Genomic DNA, 21,599 nt, shown 5'->3' on the forward strand with positions numbered 1-21,599 from the left:
AGTACCGTTGATACTTGATCAGAGGATTGAAGGAATGTTAATTGTAATTATGCAAGTTTTATGAATTATTATTGAAATTAAATATTATGGTTGATAAGATTGTAATGATTTAATTTGGCCTTGCATATTCTTTAGGGCTTGCTCTAAGGAGTGTGCGGCCATCACGTATCCGACCCGGGTGTTGGGTTCGGGGCGTGATAGGAGCTATCTTTGGACGTCGGAACAAGGTATTTCTCTTCTCCTTTCGATCCTCTGGTCATCGGTTTTTTTTGGAAGCCGGCGAGATGCCGGTTCGGGCTCAAACAGGGACACCCCTGTTTACGTTTTGTTTTTTTTCTCCCCCGTGTGCTACCGGCAACAGCCATCGTTGGGGCTGTCACCGGGGCTGTGGATGCGTCGCCGTCGGTTGCTGTCGGAGGGTGGCGGAGTCAGCCCTCCTTGGCCGCTTGAGGGTGAGAGAAGATGGAGGGAGAACGATGCCCCTGTTTTGCCCCAAAGGAACCCACGGGAAAAGAAGAAGGAAGAAGAAGAAAAGAAAAGAAAAGAAAAAAGGAAAAAGAAAAAGAAAAGAAAAAGAAAAAAAATAAAAATAAAATAAAATAAAATAAAAAGAAGAAGAAGAGAGAGAATTTTTCTCTCTCTCTTTTTTCTCTCTTCTCTCTCTACCTTCTCTCTCTACATTTTCTCTCTCTAGATTCTCTCTCTAAATTTTTCTCTCTTTTTGTGGATTTTATCTCTCTAGAATTTTTCTACTCTCTCTCTCTGATTGTATCACAGACCCTAGGATATATTTGATTTAAAAATATGTGAATTGAGGTTGCTCCGAAATTCGTGCGGTAGATCTGATCCCAGTTTGATCCTATTCGAAATTTGTAACACTTGATTCATATTGAGTCATCCTGATAGGACCTCTGATGATCTCGATCATGAGTGCCTCATCGGAAGGATACGAAGATTTCTCTCTCTACTTTCTCTCTCTAGAATTTTCTCTCTCTTCATGGATTTTCTCTCTCTAAAAGTCTTATGGATCAGTGGAGGATCCAGATACTTAGGTAAATCTTAATTTTGGTTAATCCTAAGAGAGATCCTCGATCTGTGTTATTAGGATCGATTAGCAGTAATTTTCTCCATATATGATTTTTATATTGATCAGGGTCATGAAGAGATGATTGTTTGCATATGATATCGAGTGGAATATTTTGTTAAAGAAATTCATAAATCAAAGAAGAACATTGATTTCTGTACTTGGATCAGTCATCGGTAAAGGTAAGAATCCCTGTACATGATTACTATTATATATATGCTATTTTACTGTTGGTCTTGCATCGTTGGTTTTGCATCGTCGGATTTGAGATCGATGAATTTATTATACCTGAGATACTGTTATTTGATTTTGAGCATGAGTATGTTATGTCAATATATATGTATCAGAAATTGATGGCATGATTATATGGATATGACATATCTGAATTGATCATAATGCAAGTCAGAATTGATTTGATGAAATCAATACATAATGATTAAATGAAAAGAGAGAGATGTATGGTATGGACTAGCCTTGTCATATAGAACAGCCCGCCAGGAGCTTATGCCTGGGACAGCCCCTATTGGCTTATAGGTGGATCAGCCGGCCAGGAGCTCATGCCTGGGACAGCCCGTCAGGAGCTTATGCCTGGGACAGCCTCTCACGGGTTTGGTATGTGGGACAGCCGGCCAGGAGCTCATCCTGGGACAGTCTTGAAAGACTTTTTAAATGGATTCGATCCGGATGATGACTGAGGTATAGAATTGGATAGTCCAGAACCAGAAAGAAAAGGTTAAAAATCATGTGATTATGAAAGAAGAAATGAAAGATAAGATATGAAATAATTGTTGAACAAAAGTATTTTACCTGTTAACATATGATGATGCATCTATTTTGACAAGACAGAAAATTTATGAATGTTTGCATTATTCTGGACATTGAACATGAGATTTTATATTTTATTGCTTATTCTTATTTTCAGACTATATTACTATATCAGTGTGATATGGGAATTCTTACTGGGCTGTAAAGCTCACACCCCTTTATCTTTCTTTTCTTCTTCAGAGTTACAGGACGTTCATGATTGGCTATGGCTTAGATTTATGGGTGAGCAGATGGATAGATAATGTGTCATAGTACCTGATCAGAAGATTGAAGAAAACTAATTTGTAATTATGCAAGATTTTATGAATTATTGTTGAAATTAATTGTTATGGATATTAAGATTGTAATGATTTATTTTGGCCTTGCATATTCTTTAGGGCTTGCTCTAAGGAGTATGCGGCCTTCACGTATCCGACCCATTCCGATCCGGTTGTTGGGTTCGGGGCGTGACAAATATGGATCAAATGATGTGACTACCACATAGATAAAAAATGTGACTATAAAATAGATAAAATTGTTGCACAAAATTTCCAAAGGCAATCGGAGATTTCTGATGCCTTTTCTTCTTTTCCATCTGGTTGGGGTCTATATGGTTGGGACTTGGGAGCTAGCATGATCGTGCTACTTATCATATAAAACTGAAAGGATCTTACATGGGATTGGGCTACTCTCCAAGCCTTTCAAGAATCTACTCTTGTTCGGTAGATAATAAACTTAGAAAAAGTAGGTGGGTTTGAAAGTCTTTTGAGATGGCCCCTCCATGGCAAAACAGGATCGATGCTTCACTAGTATCGAGTGGATCAACATATATCCCCTGACCACCCTCTCCACTGCAGTTAGATTGACTTCGGATCACATACCACTTCTATTGAGATTTACTGCCCAGTCCCAAGGTAAGTTTTCTTTTAACAAACCTTTTCGTTTCGAAAATTTTTGGCTTAATATTCCAGTTTTTGAATACATGATCGACGAATGTTGGGACACAAGGCCAACACCACCTGATTCAGTAGCAGCTATTGTTCTGAAACTTCGATTTTTGGGGGCAAAACTTAGATCCTGGAACCACTCAAATGTAGGAAATATCATAGTTCAGAAAACTGATCTATTACAAAGCATTGACAGCCTAGAAAAGGATGAGGAAAAGAGAAACCTGACAATTTCTGAAACTGAAGAGAGGTCAGCTTTAAAAGAAAAGTTGGAAATGCTGCTAACCCAAGAAGAAATGCTCTGGGAACAGAGGACCCGGGCACAATGGCTCAATAACGGGGATCGTCACACTAAATTCTTCCATATATGGGCAAGCAACAGGAGAAGAAAAATCTTATTCTAGAACTTCAGCATCATCAATTAGTTATGTGTGACTTACAGCAGATCCATGAATGTTTTCGTGAACACTTTAAAACACTCCTTGGCTACTCTGAAAAACCTTATATCGAAGCTGATTGGGAAAAATTATATCCTGAAGGTCCTCTTCAATTACAAGACCTAGAAGCGCCATTCACCGAGGAGGAGATAAAAAATGCAATCTTCCAACTTGCATCACAAAAATCTCCAGGTCCTGACGGATTCTCAGTTGATTTCTACAAAAAATTTTGGAATACCATCAAACATGACCTGATAGGGATATTTCAGCAGTTTTATTCTCACCACATGACCCTGGAGAGACTGAACTATTCCTATACCACACTCATACCTAAGAAGGAGTCAAGCTGCACTGTCAAAGATTATCGACCAATTAGCTTGCTGAATGGGATAATTAAGATCTTCTCCAAGGTTCTATCATTGAGGCTTGCCAGCAAACTTGACAAACTTGCTGCAACAACACAAGCTACATTCATCCAAGGAAGAACAACCTCAGAAACTTTCGCAGCAGCACAAGAGATCATTTCCCAACCCATCAGATCAAAGCACAAAGGAATCATCTACAAACTCGATTGTAAAAAGGCTTTCGATAATGTGGCATGGCCTTTTCTCTTTGATCTTCTGCAAGCCCGAGGTTTTGGCGTACGTTGGTGTAATTGGGTGCTAGATACCATTTCAACAGCCAAATCATCGATCTTAATTAATGGTATCTTGGGGGAACTTTTAGACACCAAAGAGGCCTACGGCAAGGAGATCCACTTTCTCCACAACTATTCATCATTGTGGTTGACACACTTGACTGAATCCTCAACTTAAGCAACAAAACAATAAGTGGTGAAAGGAATTGGCAAGAGAGAAACCACCGGGTTCTTTCAAAGTCTCCAATATGTAGATGATGCTCTCATTTTCAGTTCAGCGACTAGGAGGAACATCATCTCCTTGAAATTCATCCTCTACTCTTATGAGTTATTAACAGGTCTAAAAATCAACTTTGAAAAATCAATCATAACAAGAATTGGCATTCTGAACAAACATAGGGGCCATATTGCTTCCATGCTTGCAAGTAAATCTAGCGACTTCTCACTTTCATACTTAGGTCTGCCGTTGCCGACAGGAAAACTGGCACCAAATGATTGGAAGCTGCTCATCGAGAAGATCACAAAAAAATTAGCAGGATGGAAAGGCAAACGTCTATCCATTGCTGGACGGACACTGCTACTCAACTCAGACAACACACCGGTTACAGCCTACTGGATGTCCAATTTCATGTTACCATCAAACATCATCATCAGGAAAATTGACCGGCTACGGCGAGCTTTTCTTTGGTGTGGTAAGGAAAAGCAAAAAATGGGCAGAAACCTGTTAACCTGGTCCAAAGTTTGCCGTCCCAAGAAACTGGGAGGAGTGGAAATCACTGAATTTAAGCTATACAATCGAATACTGTTCCGTAGATGGTGGTGGCACTTGGTCAAAGATGACAACATGGAAATACCATGGAAAAAATTGGTGCTTGTAGGTTATTTTCGACAGCAAACTATAATGCTGCAGACACTCCCTCGACGACAGTTATCGGAGTTCTGGAGAACTGTACAGAAGATGGGAGCCCTGCTCCGCAGCCTTGTCAGATTCAAAATTCGAAACGGACAGCGTGCTTCCTTCTGGTATGATTCTTGGTTACACTATCAACCTTTGTAGGAGAAGTATCCGGGATTGTTCATTATTGCTCCAAAAAAGGAAATCACGGTAGCAAAGGCACACGCTCTAATCATGAATAATATCTACTGGCCCCCCACATACTAAACAAACATGGGATTTGCTACGGTGCTCCAGAGGTATCTTAATATTTTTATTTTTTATTTATTTTAAATTATCGAATTAAATATGGATCATTCAGACTTAAAATAGATAGATGTCTCTGTACATTGCTGGTGCGATAATTATTTCGAAAGTTAAGATACATTATGCAGCAATTTTTTTTTTCAAAACAGTTCTCCGTCTGTGGGTGGGTGTTGCGCCAAAAAAATAAATAATTTTTTCGAAAGGGAAAAAGATCACGGAGAACCTGTAGCTGGCAGGTCGGGAGGGGAGAAGATCGTGGGCCACCGCCGGCATGAGCATAGGGGGAGGAGGGGCTGCGGCAGAGAAAAAGCAAGAAAGAGGGGCGGCACGATCGCCGGAGGGGGTGGGGGGTGGCAGCACGAGCAGGGGGGAAGACCACCGGGGGGGAGAGGCCGCGCATGGGCCAATGACGAACAAGCTGCGGGTGGCCAGGGGGGTGCGGGGGGTGACCGCAGGCGGGGCGGACGACCCATGGGTGGCCGAGGGCGAATGAGCCGTGGGCGCTAGGGGATTAGCCGCGGGCGGAGGACCTGCGGGCACGTGGGGTTAGGGCCTGCACGCAAGGGGGCACCGTGGGGAGAGAGGGGGGGTGTTCGGGGTTTGCGGATGAAGGGAGGAGGACCAACGGTGTCGAGGGTGGGGAGGTGACCCCGGCGCAGAGAAGCAGACGGAGGGAGGCGGAGGGAGAAGAAGAGAAAAAAGAAGGAAAAAAAAAAGTTCCTACGGTGCCCTTTATAATAAAATATTGTAAAGGAGCACCATAGCATTCACCCTTATTTCAGACATCATCTGAAGGTTCATATATCAATTGTTCAGTTTATTCAGATGGGAAATCTAGGCTTTGTGATACTGATCATGGATTTTCCTCTTCCCGCTGCACATCTGCCGAAAGTCGAGTTATGCTCATACCTTCTCAGACAGCTTATTTTTAGCCAGATTTTTTTTAAATAAACATGCATCTCAGTATAAAATGACATAAATATTCATTTATTCTTATTAATATCAGCTATTGCAAGAGCACTAAAATTAGAAAATTAAAAAAAAAGTTGACATATATCGTGAAACTGGAAATCAAAATTCCCTTTTATGAATCTAAGCTGAACTATAAATCTAATATGACCTTTCTATTTTTTTATTCTGTTGCCACCAAATTCTGATGGCACTGCTGGGAGGTGGGTCGGGCACTCTAATGGATGCGGGCTGCTCACCATGGCCGACGAATCTACATAGAAAGTTCTCTCATCGGAGTGTGTTGGACAGGGAATGCTCCAATGCCTAGATCAGTCGGAGTTTAGGAAATAGATGAAAGAGGAAAATGGCAGTTAAGAGCAAAGTATTAGCCTGAGAGAATCAAGTCTTTTTTTTTTTTAAAGATCTCTTATTACCTCTTTTATATAGAGATAGAACTGTAGGTTGTTATGCAGGAATTTGGTAGGCAGTTGGGGCCTATGAGGCCATGATCTGATAGGCCATTGGGATTCGTACACTAATCTATAATCTGGATTGTTAGTCGGCGGCACTGGTGCCTAGTCGTGCTTACAGATCAGATTTATTAATCATGAGTGTTAGTCACAGGTCGTACCCATGCTCTAAAAGTTGCTAAGAGATCTCTAGAACCACCCGCATGATTGAGTAGGCCAATGACCTAATGTCGAGATAGAACTGAGATCCTGCTCAGGATGTACCGATGCTCATGCCATCCATTTAATGTCGTCTCTTGTTGTCGGCTAGGTCTCAATCTCGAAGTCGGTAACCGATAGAGCTGAAGATCGAGTGAAGGCCAATACCGTAGTGCCACCTTATCATGGCTGCCCGGATCTCCCTTTGGTATTAGAGGTAATTTCCCCCGGCTAGATCTCAAATGGATGCTCGGCTGCGATCCGAGGAGGAGAGGTTGGATCTGGTAGCGGGTAATCTGCAAAACAAATTTCAAGAAAAACTAATGGAACTCAAAACCAAACTTTGAATCTGCTATTTTTGACATGTTATGACTATTTTGACTGAAAGTTACAGAATTATACCATAAGTATATTTGACCGGTTATCCAGTTAGGATTCAATGAAAGCAGATTGAAAAACCTTCAGAATTGATGGACCAGATTTGTATTTCTGATAGAACCCGTGTCTGCCCCAAAATATCCGTTCTTGCCCATGAGGCAATGTGCCATTGTTAATTGGTGTCCTTAGCTTATGGGGTGGAGTTTTTCTGTAAATTTTCATGTAGCGCAATAGGCCTTACTGTGAGATAGCAGCATGGGCATCCGGGTCACGTTACTACCATGCAAAGGATCCAAGAATAAAGGTTGGGGTTGCTCCTCTGTCTAAATAACGCAGTAAATGGATGGGTTTAGGCCACCTCTTAGCCCTCTCCCAGACCAGATTGCCAGGTCTAGCTTTCAAAAATGAAAAGTTCTTTGTGCACCACGTGCGGTGTGTGAACGGTGCACGTGGTGATTGGCTCACGCATGGGGCCGGCCAGTCAGTGCATGGGAAAAAAAAATTTTTTTTTCATCAGCTCTGCACGTGAGCCAATCACCACGTGTGGTGCACGTGTTCTGCACCATACCTTGCACAAAGAATTTTCTTCAAAAATTGTCACATTGTCCTGGGCTTTGAAGATATGGCCCCACACTCTGCTATACCTCCTGGTAGAGGACTGTCAGGTCCATCAGAAATTTGCTACCATAGGTGCTTACATACCTTGCATGAACCTTTTAAGATTATTTACTTATGTAGTGCATTGCATATCCATATTTCCACCTGTGGATTTGTATATATTAGTATGTTTCTCAAAATGGATGTTGACAATTCATTTCTCTAAAAGGACCATTCTAAGTTGTAGCAGTGAATTCCCTTTGAGAGCAAAGAATAAAATGATAGAATAAATTCATTGGTTAGTACTTTTGCAATTATTCAACTAACGTTATCTATTTATGGTGCACTTTCTTTTTTTTTTTTAAGTAAAAGAAGACTACTGTGCTTTAACACCGTAGTCACCTGAATTTATTAGAAGGAAGAGTCTTATGTACAAGAAGCTAATTAACAAATTACAGACAATTAAGAAAGCCAAAGAGATCAAAAGTGTATATAAATAGTGAGGAACAGCGCAGAAGTGATACATCTGTGGGCCAATTCCAAAACAACCAAACCCAACAACTCCTCAACAACTACAGGCAGCCAGTCAGGGATGGAGCAAGTGTCAAAAGGAGTACTCAAACGTCCACAGCAAAGGTAAAAACTTTTCTCAAGGTCCTGTTGCCAAAATAGCGAAGAAAGATGTGATTCAGAGGTCAGTAGATGGCATCAAAATGGTGCACTTTCCGAATCTTTGGAAAAGATAATTCGTGCTTTAGATGAAATACTAGATCCTTGAGAAATAAACCTTCGAATAACAAAAAACCATCATGAAATGGATTTCATGGGGACTAATAATTTCCTCATTCCTTCATATTACAAGTAATTGCTATTCCATATAGACATAGATAGATAGATGAATTCGAGGCATTTTAATCTTTGTTGATGTTGTTTGAATTTGAATTGGGTGATGGCCACATAGAATTTGTTGCATTGAAAAATTAGAGCAGAGCACTAAAGGGCAAAGAAAATAGTTCTATATTTAATTATAGCCTTACATAGTAGATTGCAAACATCTACCATTCATATTTGTGGTCATGTCACGAAAGTTTGTATTCATGCATGAATTTTTTCCTTCGCACTTTCTTTCTCTTCTTTTTTCCTTTTTTTTTTGGTGGGGTTGGTTTGGTTAAATTTCCCTTTGCATCTTGTTGAAACCACCTTATTGCATTGTTGTCCTAATTTTCTTTTGTTTAGTAATTTTAAGATTTTTTTTTTTTTGTTGGGTGGGTGGGGGGGAGGGGCACGGATTTGGAATTTTAAAAGTTTGCAGATTTTCATGCCCCTGGGAACCCTTTCTTTTAATTAGTTAGCAAATGAATACAGCCATATTTCCTTGGTGTTGGTACTGCAAACTAAATTTCAAAAATTATACTAACGATGAAGCATTGAGGCTTTTTTGGGGGAGTTTTAAGAGTGGAAAGATGACCAATCAGGATTACCTATGTGCAAACAATTGAAAATACCTCCCGATATTTGAAACAAAACATCCTTCCAAATGGAGGAGCGGAGCAACTGTAGGTTCCAATGCTACAGATAATGATCTAATTATACTGTTTTATTCTGCCAGATATAGAGAGCTAGCACATGTATATTTTACTTGGTTGTTTCTGGATGAATTCCTCAAATACAAAAATCCTGGTATTTGCATAGTTTCACTAAGCATATTATTTTGCCTTCCTCAGTTTCCAATTAAATGGTTGTGAATTCATCATACTTGTTCTTCAATGAGCTTGATGACAAAACTAACAACCACATTGCCGCATCTGTAGATACTATAGTTTGGTTTAAGGTTTCCGATCACGCCCTGCAGATATCTCTGTTTGTCATTTAGCCCTCTTTCAGCATATAATGATTCTCTTTCTAAACAAAAATAAATATTTTTATAAAGACTAACGGTGGAAGCGCCAGTGAAGAAAATTAACCGAGTCTAATACTAAGGAAAAAATACCACCAAGATTTGAACCCAGAACCTTCTTATACAAAGAGGGGTAAAACCACTAGTACATATGCTAGTTTGATTTAAGTAATGTTTTGAGTTCAGAGCAGTCACTGAAACATTTCTTTTGAAATGTTTGATCAAAACATGCAGGAAAGACCTCTCTGCTTAATTAAATGAACAACTTTGTAGTACTATTAGATAGCATTTATGGAGGAGAAATTTTACGAGTCCAGTTCTATCAGACTGGATTAAGGTAATTTACACAGTAGATCAGAAGCGAAGACTACAATAGCAGTAGCTGGGGCTTTTGAAGTAGGAAAAAGGGAGAGTGAAATATTTTCAGAGATCTTCTGCAGTCACTGACCTATCATACTTGTGCAGCTATAGAGAAACATGTCTGCTTGCTCTTCGATGACAAGCACTCTCTGGAGATGCCACGACTACAAATGCTTGGTACCATTCTTTAGGCTCTAGGTTGCTTTGACAAGTAATTCTTCTTGATCTTCTGCAATCTGGGGACGACGTCTTTCATCAGGATCCTATCCTTGGGTGAGTCCTTGAACACAGCAAGCCCAGTTCCAAGGAAGCTGAGAGGCAATGATGCCTGTGATTGGGTCAACTGCTCATCTTTAAGGAGATTGTTGTCAACAATATCCAACACCGCAGTGGGATGCGCCTCACACACCCACTTCCTCAAGCTGGATTCCCCTTCAAACATGGCGTCGGTTGGCTTTTTCCTTGTAATGATCTCTAGCAGCAGAATGCCATAGCTATAGACATCGACACTTCTCGAGACTCTCCCGGTCGATCCATATTCTGTTGGACCCAAAATGTTAAGCAAACCGTAACTCGAACTTTAGGCAAGGCTATCTTGTTATATACTGGTGATAATATAGTTACCTGGAGCAATGTAGCCAATTGTGCCTGGTGTGCTCGCTGACACCATGGATTTGCTGTCACCTAGCAACAATTTGGCAATGCCAAAGTCACCACATGTGCGTTCATGTCTTCATCCAATAGCACATTGCTTGGCTTTAGATCACAATGCAACACGACCTGAGGATGGTGATGGTGAAGGTACTCCAGTGCCGATGCTACGTCCAACATTATGTTTATCCTTTGCAGTAGGCTCAAGCAGTAATTGTGGGAATACAACCATCTCTCGAGGCTGCCATTGGGCATGTACTGAAGCACCAATGCCTTGAAATCCAAGTTGGAGCAGGTGCTGATGATCTTGATGAGGTTCCTGTGCCGAACCGTGCGCAGTGCATGACACTCTGCATCAAAGCTCCTCGAAGCCGCTTCCATTTCCAGATTCAATACTTTTACTGCAACATCTAATCCATCGTCCAGACGTCCCCTGAATACTGAGCCAAAGCTCCCTCTTCCTAATAAGTTGGCCTCACTGAAGTCGTCAGTTGCACGGATGAGCTCATGATATGAAATCAATCTGTGGTCGTTCAGATCGGCGGATCGTGGAAGCTGTGTCTTTTTCCTCCTTCGACGAGCTAGTAACACTAAGAGAACACTGAAGCAAGCAACAGGATAGCACGGAAGCACTTACAGTAAGAGCAACTTTGAGTACATGTTGTCCCTTTGGATTGGAAACCGTGGTATTTTCAGGGCAAGGTGGAAAGCCTAACTTTGGTGCTCCGCATAATCCTGCATTCCCTTTTAGAGATTGGATGGTGAGATTTGAGAATATGCTTCCATTGGGTATTTTCCTTCCAACCTGTTGAAAGAAAGGTTTAGGTCGGTAAGGTACCGTAGGTTAGCTAGGGACCGAGGTATGGCACCTGTGAGGTCATTGGACGAGAGGTTCAAGTACTTGATGCTGATCAGTCCACCAAAGGTTTGTGGAATAGGACCCTGGAACAAGTTATGAGACATATCCAGAAATTCGAGCATCTGAAGCTGTCCAATGGCACTTGGGATGATGCCTGAAAACTGGTTTGCTGATAGATCCATTACGTCTATGCTCTTCAAATTTCCCACATCTGGAGGAAGTGAGCCTTCAAAAGAATTTCTTGACAAGTTGAGTTTCACAAGGTTGCTTAGGCTCCACAGACTGCGGGGTATGCTCGACGACAGTGAATTGGCAGCAAGGCCCAGGGCTGGAGCCCACTGACATTCCCAGTGAGACAGGTATTGATCCAGAGAGCAATTTCTGTCAAGGTCTAGTTCAGTCAAGCTCCTAAGCTGGCCGAGCTCACTCGGGATGGAACCATGGATTGTATTAGCATACAGGTTCAGCACCTGAAGTGTTTCCAACCCCGCTAACGCCGTCGGTATTGTTCCTGTCATTCATTGAACATCAAGTTATTGACAATAGGCTACTCAAATTACCAAATCCTGCAGGAATTTGCCTCTGATATGATTCCCGTAAGCAGTAAACTTGAGTAAATTGGAAGACAGATTAGCGACCGACGCAGGAAGAACGCCATCCAGCTCGTTGGGTTAAAGGATAGGTTCTCTAAAGCTCTACAGTTGGAAAGATAGTGATGAAGTCAAGCCCGCCACTTAGGTGGTTCCATCCCAGAGCCAATGTGTGAGAGGTGGCATGTTTCTTCCGAGTTCGATAGGCACAGGACCTGTCAGGCTGTTAAGGAAAGGTCCATAAACTGATCATGGAAGCGTTTGACAATGAAGCTGGTATTGGGCCGGTTAGACCGTTACGTGCCAAGAGTAACCACTGGAGGCTCTGCAGACTACCCAACCTAGAGGGAATTTCCCCACTCAGGAAGTTCACGCTGAGGTCAAGCTGGTTGAGATTTGTGAGGTTGTGAGGGAGTCTGGGATTGTCCCGGTCAGGTTGTTGTCATCGAGATATAAAGGTAAGCTGCTGCAAGTTTGTGAGCTCAACCGGTATGGTTCCAGTGAAAAGGTTGGTTGACAAGGATAGAATCTGAAGGTCATGGCACTGAGCGAGGCTTGATGGGATCGTGCCGCTAAGCTGATTGGATTCGACGATGAATAATTCGAGTTGAGGAAGAGAAAAGCTATGATTTGTTGGGAGAGAGCCCGACAAATTGTTGTTGAAGAGGGAGAGGCCGCGGAGCAAAGACATGTTGAATATGGCGAGTGGTATGGGCCCGGAGAGCTGGTTTCGATGTAGCGCGAGCGATCTAAGACGGGGTAGATGCCCAAGGGCATCAGGAATGGGGCCAGAGAGAGAGTTGTTATAGAGATCTAGGCGAACAGGAAAGAGAGGTTGGCAAGGTGCGGCGAGATTTTGCCCTGGAGAGACAAATCGTGAAGTCTGAGGGCGATAACTCTCTGCCTCCGGTGGCTGCAAGAGATGCCAGTCCAAGCGCAGAAGGAGATGTTGGGAGTCCAACTGGTTGCCAGAATCCCAGTTGGGTCATGAATGGCCTCCTTGAAGGCCAGCAGTGCCATGAGATCGGTGGAGTTATTATGCGGCATGGATAGCATCAGCTGGGGATACAGCAAGGTGAACAACAGAGGCCTATGAGGAGAAGAAACCCATGGAACTCCATTGATGAGGAAGAAAAGTAGAGAATGGCAAGCTTAGTTCATGGAACTGAAGGTAGGAAATAATGCATGCTGAGTGGTGGCTGAAATAGATCACAAGAAACGACAACCGTAGAAGAGCTCAACGAGAGACTTGACTAATGCAATGCAAGGACGGTAAATGTACAGGACAGATTTGGATAAAATCAGCCATACTTGAGGGTGAATATGATCAGGCCAAAACTAATTAAACATTAAGAATTCTACACCAATATTTCAAATTATTAAATATGATTTATTATTTTAAAATTATTTATACATAAAAATTATATAATTTAAAGAGCGCTAACTTATACATCAAATGATTAAAAAATATATTTAATTTAATTTTATTTATATTATTCAATTATTGATTACTTGATGTGTAAGATAAAAATTTTTAAATCATATTTTTTTTTTTTGTACGTAGACAGATTTGATATAGTAAATTACATTCAACGATTTGAATCATTAATTTTGAACATCTATTATAGAGTTTTGATCTGACTAGATCTAAATCCAAATTTGATCGTTCTTATTCTAACTTAACTCATAAATATATAATCATTTTGAAGGATAGAATGATAGATAGCCCGGCTGCCAAGCAAGAGAGATCAGATGATTCCACCGTTCAAAGGCTTTCCATGGGACCGGACCCGTGGAAAAACAGCACGATCGATGGATGCATCGACCCAATAACGTATTCGAGACGTTCACGAACCGAGCCAAAATAGGGTTTCGGACTTCCATATATAGCATCAAACAAAGGCGAATGGAGGAAGATGGTCAAGCTGTCTGGCAAGAGGGATGATTCCAGCAATCTAGGGTCTTTCGTGGGGTCGGACCTGTGGAAAATTAGCACGATAGATACGTCCAGCTGTCAAGCATGAGAGATCAGATGATTCGACCACTCAAAAGGCTTTTCATGGGCCGGACCTGTGGGAAACATCACGATGGATGCATCGACCAAATAAGCATTAGAACGTTCAAAATCGAGCCAAAAGTAGGGATTCGGACTTCATATGTACATCAAACAAAGGGAATGAGGCAGATGGTCAAGCTGTTGGCAAAGAGATGATTCCAGCAATCTAGGGTCTTTCGTGGGTCGGATCTGTGGAAAAATACCACGATAGATGTGTCCAGCTGTCGAGCATGAGAGATCAGATGATTCGATCACTCAAAAGGCTTTTCATGGGCGGACCTGTGGGAAACATCACGATGGATGCATCGACCAAATAACGCATTAGAGCGTTCACGAACCGAGCCAAAGTAGGAATTCGGACTTCCATATGTAGCATCAAACAAAGGCGAATGGAAGCAGATGGTCAAGCTGTTTGGCAAAAGGATGATTCTACCAATCTTGGGTCTTTCGTGGGGTCGGATCTGCAGAAAAACAGATGCGTCCACGTTTGACGTATCAAAGGCGTTCATGAACTTTCTACCAAAAAAAAAAAAAAAGCGGCGATCATGAACTTTTTCTTTTTTTGGGAAAATCCCTGACCCATTCAAAGGTAGGACGACCCGGGCCATTGAACCGGTCCAAGTCCATGGAGATCAAATCACTCCAGTCACGTCGAAGCTTAATTTTTGCACGGCCTTGCGCATGCCAAGTTTGAATGTTGAGAGGACCTTTTTTTTCTCCAGAAAGGGATGGTAGAAGACCTGCCACCCGGCTTTTATTGTAAAATACCAATCCCATACATTAAAGGACAAATCGAAGATTTTTTTACGTGCCACGTAGCATGTGAGAATCGGAACTGACAGTGTACGTATATGGCTGTATTTTTTTTTTTTTTTTTTTTTTTGCTCGACACGCTGTGAACTCTTTCGAGTCTTTTTTTTTTTTTTTTAATTAAAATTAAAAAAAATTATTTATCTAAATAATTTGATTTTAATTTATTTATCAAATTGATGTAAAATCGATAAAACATCATTTTGAACGACGTTTTATCATCACCACATCATCTCCTATTTTTCACATAGACCACGTCAAAAAAATAAAAATAAAAAATAATAAATAATATAATATTTTTAAAAATATCATTTGAAATGATATTTTTAAAAATATCATTCCCAGTGACGTTTTTAAAAATATCATATTATTTGATATTTTTATTTTTTCCTTCAAAAAAAATGATAAAAAATAGAAAAAAAATTAAATTTATAAAAAATAAAATTTAATTTTGATAAAAATAAAAATTATCATTTAAAATTAGTATCTCCATTTAAATTACTTTTTAAAAAATATCTGAAAAAAAATTAAAAATACTATTAAAAAAAGAATCAAAAGAAATAAAAATTATAACTCTAAAATTAATTTAAAATTAGTTTTTTCAAAAATATCGAAAAATATCTTAAAAAATACCATAAAATAAAAAATACCATAAAATTAATTTATTAAATTAATTTTTCTAAAAAATATCATAAAAGAAGAAAAAATTAAGAAAAACTAAGAAAAAAATAAATATTATAATTTAAATAAATTTTAAAAAATAAAAATTCTAATTCTAATTCTAATAAAAAAATAATTTTAAATTATTTTATCCATTTAAAATTAATTTTTTTAAAAAATATCTAAAAAAATTCTTAAAAAATTAAAAAATAAAGAATACCATAAAAAAATGAGAAAGAAATAAAAAAAATTAAAATTAAAATTTTGAATTTTAAAAAATTAAAATTTTAATTTTAATTCAAATAAAATCATCATTTCAAATTAGTTTCTCAGTTTCAAATAATTTTTTAAAAAAAATATTCAAAAAAATAAAAAAATAAAAGTATATAAAAGATTTAAAAATTTAAAAAAATAAAAAAATAAAAATATAATTTTAAATTTAATAGGAATAAAATTCTTAATTTTAATTAAAATAAAAGACATCATTTCAAATTACTTAAAAAATATTCCAAATAAATGAAAAAAATATCTCAAATAATTTTCATAAAAATAAAAAAATGTAAAAATAGGATAAAAATAAAAATTTTAATTTTAATTTATAAAAAAATTAAAATTTTAATTTGAATTCAAAAAAATAAAAGAAAAAAATACCATAAGAAAAGTAAAAAAAGAAAAAATGTGAAAAAAATAAAAATTATAAATTAAAATTTAAAAAAAAATAAAATTTTAACTTTAATAAAATAAAAAAATATCATTTCAAATTAGTTTCTCCATTTTAAATTATTTTTTTAAAATGTTATCTGAAAAAAAAAATGGTGTAAAAAAATAAAAAATACCATAAAAAAGAAAAAAGGGAAAAGAATTGAATTGAAAAAATAGAAATTATAATTCTAATTTAAAATAAAAATTATAATTTTAAATTTAAAAAATTAAAAATTATAATTATAATTCACATAAAAAATGGTAAAAAATAAAATTTATAATTATTAATTTAAAAAAATTTGAACTTTAATTCAAATAAAAAATTATCATTTCAAATTACTATGATAATTTTAAATTAATTTTATTTATTAAAAAATTACATAAAAATAAGTAAAAAAAAAAAAGAAAAAAACCATAAAAAAAATGGAGGAAAACGTCAAGGGGAATGGCGATTTTGAAAATGCCATTCCCTTTGGCATTTTTGAAGCTTAAAATCCAAAAAAAATTCCCTCTCCCTCTTCTCCCTCTTTTCCGGTATTTTCTCCTCTCCGACGCACGGCGGTGACCTCCCGACGGTGGTGAGCTCCCTCCTCTCTCTTTCCTCTTCCTCTCTCTCTCCCTCTTCCTCTCCCTCTCTCTCTTTTTCCTTGGCCGCCGTGATAGAGGGCCGGTGGCGGCTGGCGCACCCGAAGGCGGCCCCTACGTGGCCCAGCCCTCCCCTTCCCTTGGTCGGCCCCCTCCTCTCCCTTTTCCTCTCTCTCTCTCCCTCTTCCTCAGTCTCTCTCCCTCTTTTTCCTTGGCCACCAGTACAGAGGGCCGGCGGCGGGCCGGCGCACCCCGACAGCGGCCCCCCACAGTGAGCCCCGACCCTCCCCTTCCCTTGGCCGGCCCCTCCTCTCCCTCTGCCTCTCTCTCTCTCCCTCTTCCTCTCTCTCTCTCTCCCTCTCCTTCCTTGGCCGCCAGCGCTAGAGGCCGGCGGTGGGCCGGCGTGCCCCGGCCCTCCCCTTCCCTTGGCCGGCCCCCTCCTCTCCCTCTTCCTCTCTCTCTCCCCCTCTTTTTCCTTGGCCGTCGGCGACAGAGGGCCGGCGGGGCCGGCGCGCCCCGACGGCGGCCCCCTACGATGGGCCCCGGCCCTCCCCTTCCTTGGCCGGCCCCCTCCTCTCCCTCTTCCTCTCTCTCTCTCTCCCTCTTTTTTCTTGGCCGTCGGCAACAGACGGCCGGCGGTGGCCGCGCGCCCCCGCGGCGGGCCCCGACGGCCCCCCGATGATGGGCCGCAGTGGGCCCCTGCGGGGCCACCCGACGACGGCCGCAACGGGCCCCGACGACGGCCCCAATGGCGGGCCGCGACGGTGGGCCCTGACAGCGGGCCTCGATGACGGGCCGCGGCGGTGGGCCCCGACGGGCCTGTGCGGCCTGCGGTGCCCTTCTCTTTCGATCCACAGGGCAGGCCTCGGCGGACCCCGACGGCGAGCCCGTGCGGCCCTACAGCGCCCTTCTCTTTCGATCCGCGGTGGCGGCCCTCCGAAGGCGGGCCCGTGCGGCCCTACGGCATCCTTTTATTTCAGTCTTTTTAATTTTTATTTTTATCTCATTATTTTTTATTTTTATTTTTATCTTATTAGATTCAGATTTATTTTAAAATTGATTCGATCATAATTTAAAAATTTTAAAATATATTACATTTCATGAAAACGTAGACCCATCAGTTGACCAATGTAGGATATTCTACGATATCTGTATAAAATATATATTTGATTATATATTTTTATACGGGTACCGTAAAATATATACATTGGTCAATTGATTGTCTAGTTTGGATAGTTTGGGAATTGCATTTAATTCTATAGGTAATTACATTATTCGAATGATATGCGGAGGGTTCGAGAGAAATTTAGACAGTATTTTTTTTAGTTCTCCTCATACATTTTCATCGTGTGGGGAGAACCAAAGAAAATACTGTCAAAATTTTTTCAGTCCTTTTGCATATCATTTGATTAATGTAATTAACCTATAGAATTAATGTAATTTTCGAATGGGATAGGATCTATCTGTACCTATTTGTTGATGATATGATGCATTTATCATGTAAATCTTTTGAAACGATAAAATAATTAGTAATACTAAATATTTTGATTTTGATTTTGTCATAGGTTTCTCGAGAAAATGGTCATACTCGAGTTCGTGTACTATTGTATTATGATGGCATAATACAGAATGATGAAACTGATGTGTAGTACAGTCACCCTACAAATGGATGATTAGAGTATCTTCATCATTATCACGTCAAGAATTATTAGACCATTTATACAGCAGTATTCCTGTAGACAAAGAAAAATATGAAATAAAATTGAAATAAAATCTCCTAATCTGTCGGGACAGTTAATACAGAGCAATTATATCTTAGTTTCAATTGATGACAATGAAGATGTCGAAGAAATGCTGATCTTTCCTTTGAAATATTCAGAATATCATTTTTAGAATTATATATTAAAAAGAAAATGTACCGAGCTTTGATACTATAGTCGGCTTTTAACTCAAACGAACAATAATGTTGGGCCTTCCTCACTTTGTAACTCCTATGGTGCAAACTGATAGTGTTGAGGCCGTATTTGCAGAACAACATTCCACTACTGCTGGTCCTAGTTATCAATTATTCAGAGTCCTATGGTGACTTCTCCTGTGTCTTCTGCTATGATGACTTCTCCTTTACTAGAAGTAGTGGTAAGTGCGGGAGATGACACTCATATAGAGAACGATGACTGATAGTCGGTGGAATAAATTCTGACAATCTAGGCTTTGAGTCAGATGAAAGCGAGATGAAAACTATTGGATGGATGAGGACAGTAGCAGTAATGATGATGATGTGAAGATGAGAATGATGATGAAGATATTTAGGTAATATTAATGTGGGAGAACTTCAACCTCATTTGCACGAACCTCCATAATTTTTTAACGATATAAATTTAGATGATGGTGGTTGTGTTAGTGTTGGTCGAAGATTGAACTCTGACTATCAGTTTTGAGACTCTCGATGACTGAATTTTTAAAGGTCTAATATTTGAGAGTAAAATTATGTAAAGAGAGCTGTTGATCTTTATCACATTATGAAGCATCGGACATACAATATAGTTCAGTCGCATTTGAAATTATGGTCCGTACATGTGCATCATCAGATAATGTTCAAAATTATAAATGGAGGCTTCGTGCTGCATTGTTGAAAAAATATGGATATTTTCAAATCACAAAATATGAGGGTCCTCACACTTATTTATTTACGGGGTTGAGTCGAGACCACAAACAATCAGTGGAAGGATAATTGGCACACTAGTCCGACATATTGTCAAGAAAGATCCGATGTCAAAGTTGAAGCTATTGTGGCAGCCGTTAATGATCAATTTCAATATACAGTGTCATACAGGAAAGCATGGTATGGAAAGCAGAAGGCATTGGTTAATATTTATGGAGAATGGGAGCCGTCTTATGATAAATTACCCTATTATATGACTGCACTTCAACATGCAAATCCCGATACAGTTGTTTCATAGAATTTTTTTCAAACTGTGAATTTAATGTCTGAGTTTTAAATTATATTTTCTGGCTTTCAAACATCTATCCAGGATTTTACGCACTATCATCCTGTAATCAACATTAATGGCATGCACTTGTATGGAAAGTTTAAAGGTAAGATGTTAATTGCAACAGAAATTGATGCAGAGAATGGATATTTTATTAGCATATGCAATTATGGATGAGGAGACGACTGCAAGTTGGAGTTGATTTTTTTCCAACTCAGAATACATATCGTCAAAGATGAAATGGAATATGCTTAATTTCTGACAGGCATCCAGGTATATTAAATACCATCACAGATGAGTCTATTGGATGGAGTCCACCACGTGCCTATCATCGATACTGCTTAAGACATATCTGCAGTAATTTCAACACTCATTTTAAAAATATGCAGCTAAAAGAGCAGTATGGCAAGCAGAAGCACTCATCAAGTTCGCAAGTTCAACTTTATCATGGGTAGGATCAGAACAGTGAATGAAGAGGCTTGGAGCTGGTTGTCTGAGATAGAAAAGAGAAGTGGACATTGGCACATGATGATGGCCTGCGCTATGATGTCTTAACTACAAATTTGTCAGAATTTTTAACAGTGTTTTACGAGGAGCTAGAAATGTCCAATTACAGCTTGTGTTCCAATGACATTTTATCATCTTGTGAAATACTTCAATATGAGGCATGCCCAAGCTTTGAGATATGTAGAGGAGAATCAAATAATCTTTTTACTCCTCATGTTGCAATTAAGATTGCTGAAGATCAAGTTAAAGCTAACCAGACCGAGTAACAGCATTCAACCTTCAAAGAGGTATATATAAAGTGCTTACGAGGAGAGCAAGTGCAGGGTTACGAGGTGAAGAAAATTCTCATACTGTTACTTTAGCTAAAAAAAATATTCTTGTGAAAAGTGGAGCATGTACAAATAACTATGTTCACACATTTAGCTGTTGTCAAGAAATTGCTGTACATTTTAGTGATTTTGTGGATGATGCATATACAATTACAGTATATATGAATGCTTGGAGAGTGACTTTAATCCATTATCACATGAAGATTATTGGATGCATACACATATGCAAATGTATTCCTGATCATCATCGTTTGAGACCCAAGCAGAAAGGTAGACCAAAGTCAATAAGACCACGAAATGAGATAGATGAGAGGCAAATAAGAAGTAAGAATCATTGTGGATTTGTAAGAACAGGTCATGATCGCCGCCGCTGTCCTAGGATACTTCAATACACTTTAACTTCAAGCAGTGAAAGAAATTAAAGGCTTCGAAGATGTATTTTCATCATTATTTTATGTATTTCTGTGAGATTGTATTTGAATATATGTGTTTAATATCCTGAGATGAACTGAATTTTGTGTTTAAGTTGTATTGTGTGACAATATTGTGTTTAAAATATATTTCTCATAAAATGAATGACTATCATATCATATTTCTTATTTTTTAATACACTTGTGATAATATATTATTTTAGATTATTAGCGTATTATGACTTACGATCCACGATATCCGATCTTCGAAACAGCAGTATTCTTACATTGCAGAAGCATCATCGATCACAGACTATTTTAGATGACGGCGTAAGCATTTCAATCCTATTTACTATTTAAATTTTTTTTTGAAAAGTATATATATTATCTAATTATTATATTTTATTGCAGGAGCCCAGACACCTTCATCTATGATGATCCAATGCTGACTTCTGGAGACAGAGGACATCCCACATAGAGTGCTGGATT

At 39.2% G+C, this 21,599-nt stretch overlaps 1 protein-coding gene and 2 pseudogenes across 1 annotated transcript; 1 reads left to right on the plus strand and 2 right to left on the minus strand.

The window, feature by feature from the left end:
- The first annotated feature begins 2,669 nt into the window (after nucleotides 1-2,669).
- Nucleotides 2,670-3,239, plus strand: LOC140853988 (uncharacterized). The gene is made up of 2 exons (XM_073249109.1): nucleotides 2,670-2,802; nucleotides 2,860-3,239. The coding sequence occupies exons 1-2, from the start codon at nucleotides 2,670-2,672 to the stop codon at nucleotides 3,237-3,239; spliced, it is 513 nt and encodes a 170-aa protein (XP_073105210.1).
- A 6,486-nt stretch (nucleotides 3,240-9,725) lies between these two features.
- LOC105035994 (receptor kinase-like protein Xa21) lies at nucleotides 9,726-12,011 on the minus strand (annotated as a pseudogene).
- A 276-nt stretch (nucleotides 12,012-12,287) lies between these two features.
- On the minus strand, nucleotides 12,288-13,108 carry LOC140853989 (uncharacterized; annotated as a pseudogene).
- Nucleotides 13,109-21,599: the final 8,491 nt, after the last annotated feature.

This window comes from Elaeis guineensis, chromosome 15 (assembly GCF_000442705.2).
Source record: "Elaeis guineensis isolate ETL-2024a chromosome 15, EG11, whole genome shotgun sequence".
In the NCBI taxonomy this organism is placed as follows: Eukaryota; Viridiplantae; Streptophyta; class Magnoliopsida; order Arecales; family Arecaceae; genus Elaeis; species Elaeis guineensis.

Excerpts from the sequence above, each read along its gene's own strand:
- LOC140853988 (XM_073249109.1), top strand. The coding sequence starts at position 2,670 with ATGGCAAAACAGGATCGATGCTTCACTAGTATCGAGTGGATCAACATA. Across the intron at positions 2,803-2,859 it reads ATTTACTGCCCAGTCCCAAG|TTTTTGAATACATGATCGAC; the intron begins GTAAGTTTTCTT and ends TTAATATTCCAG.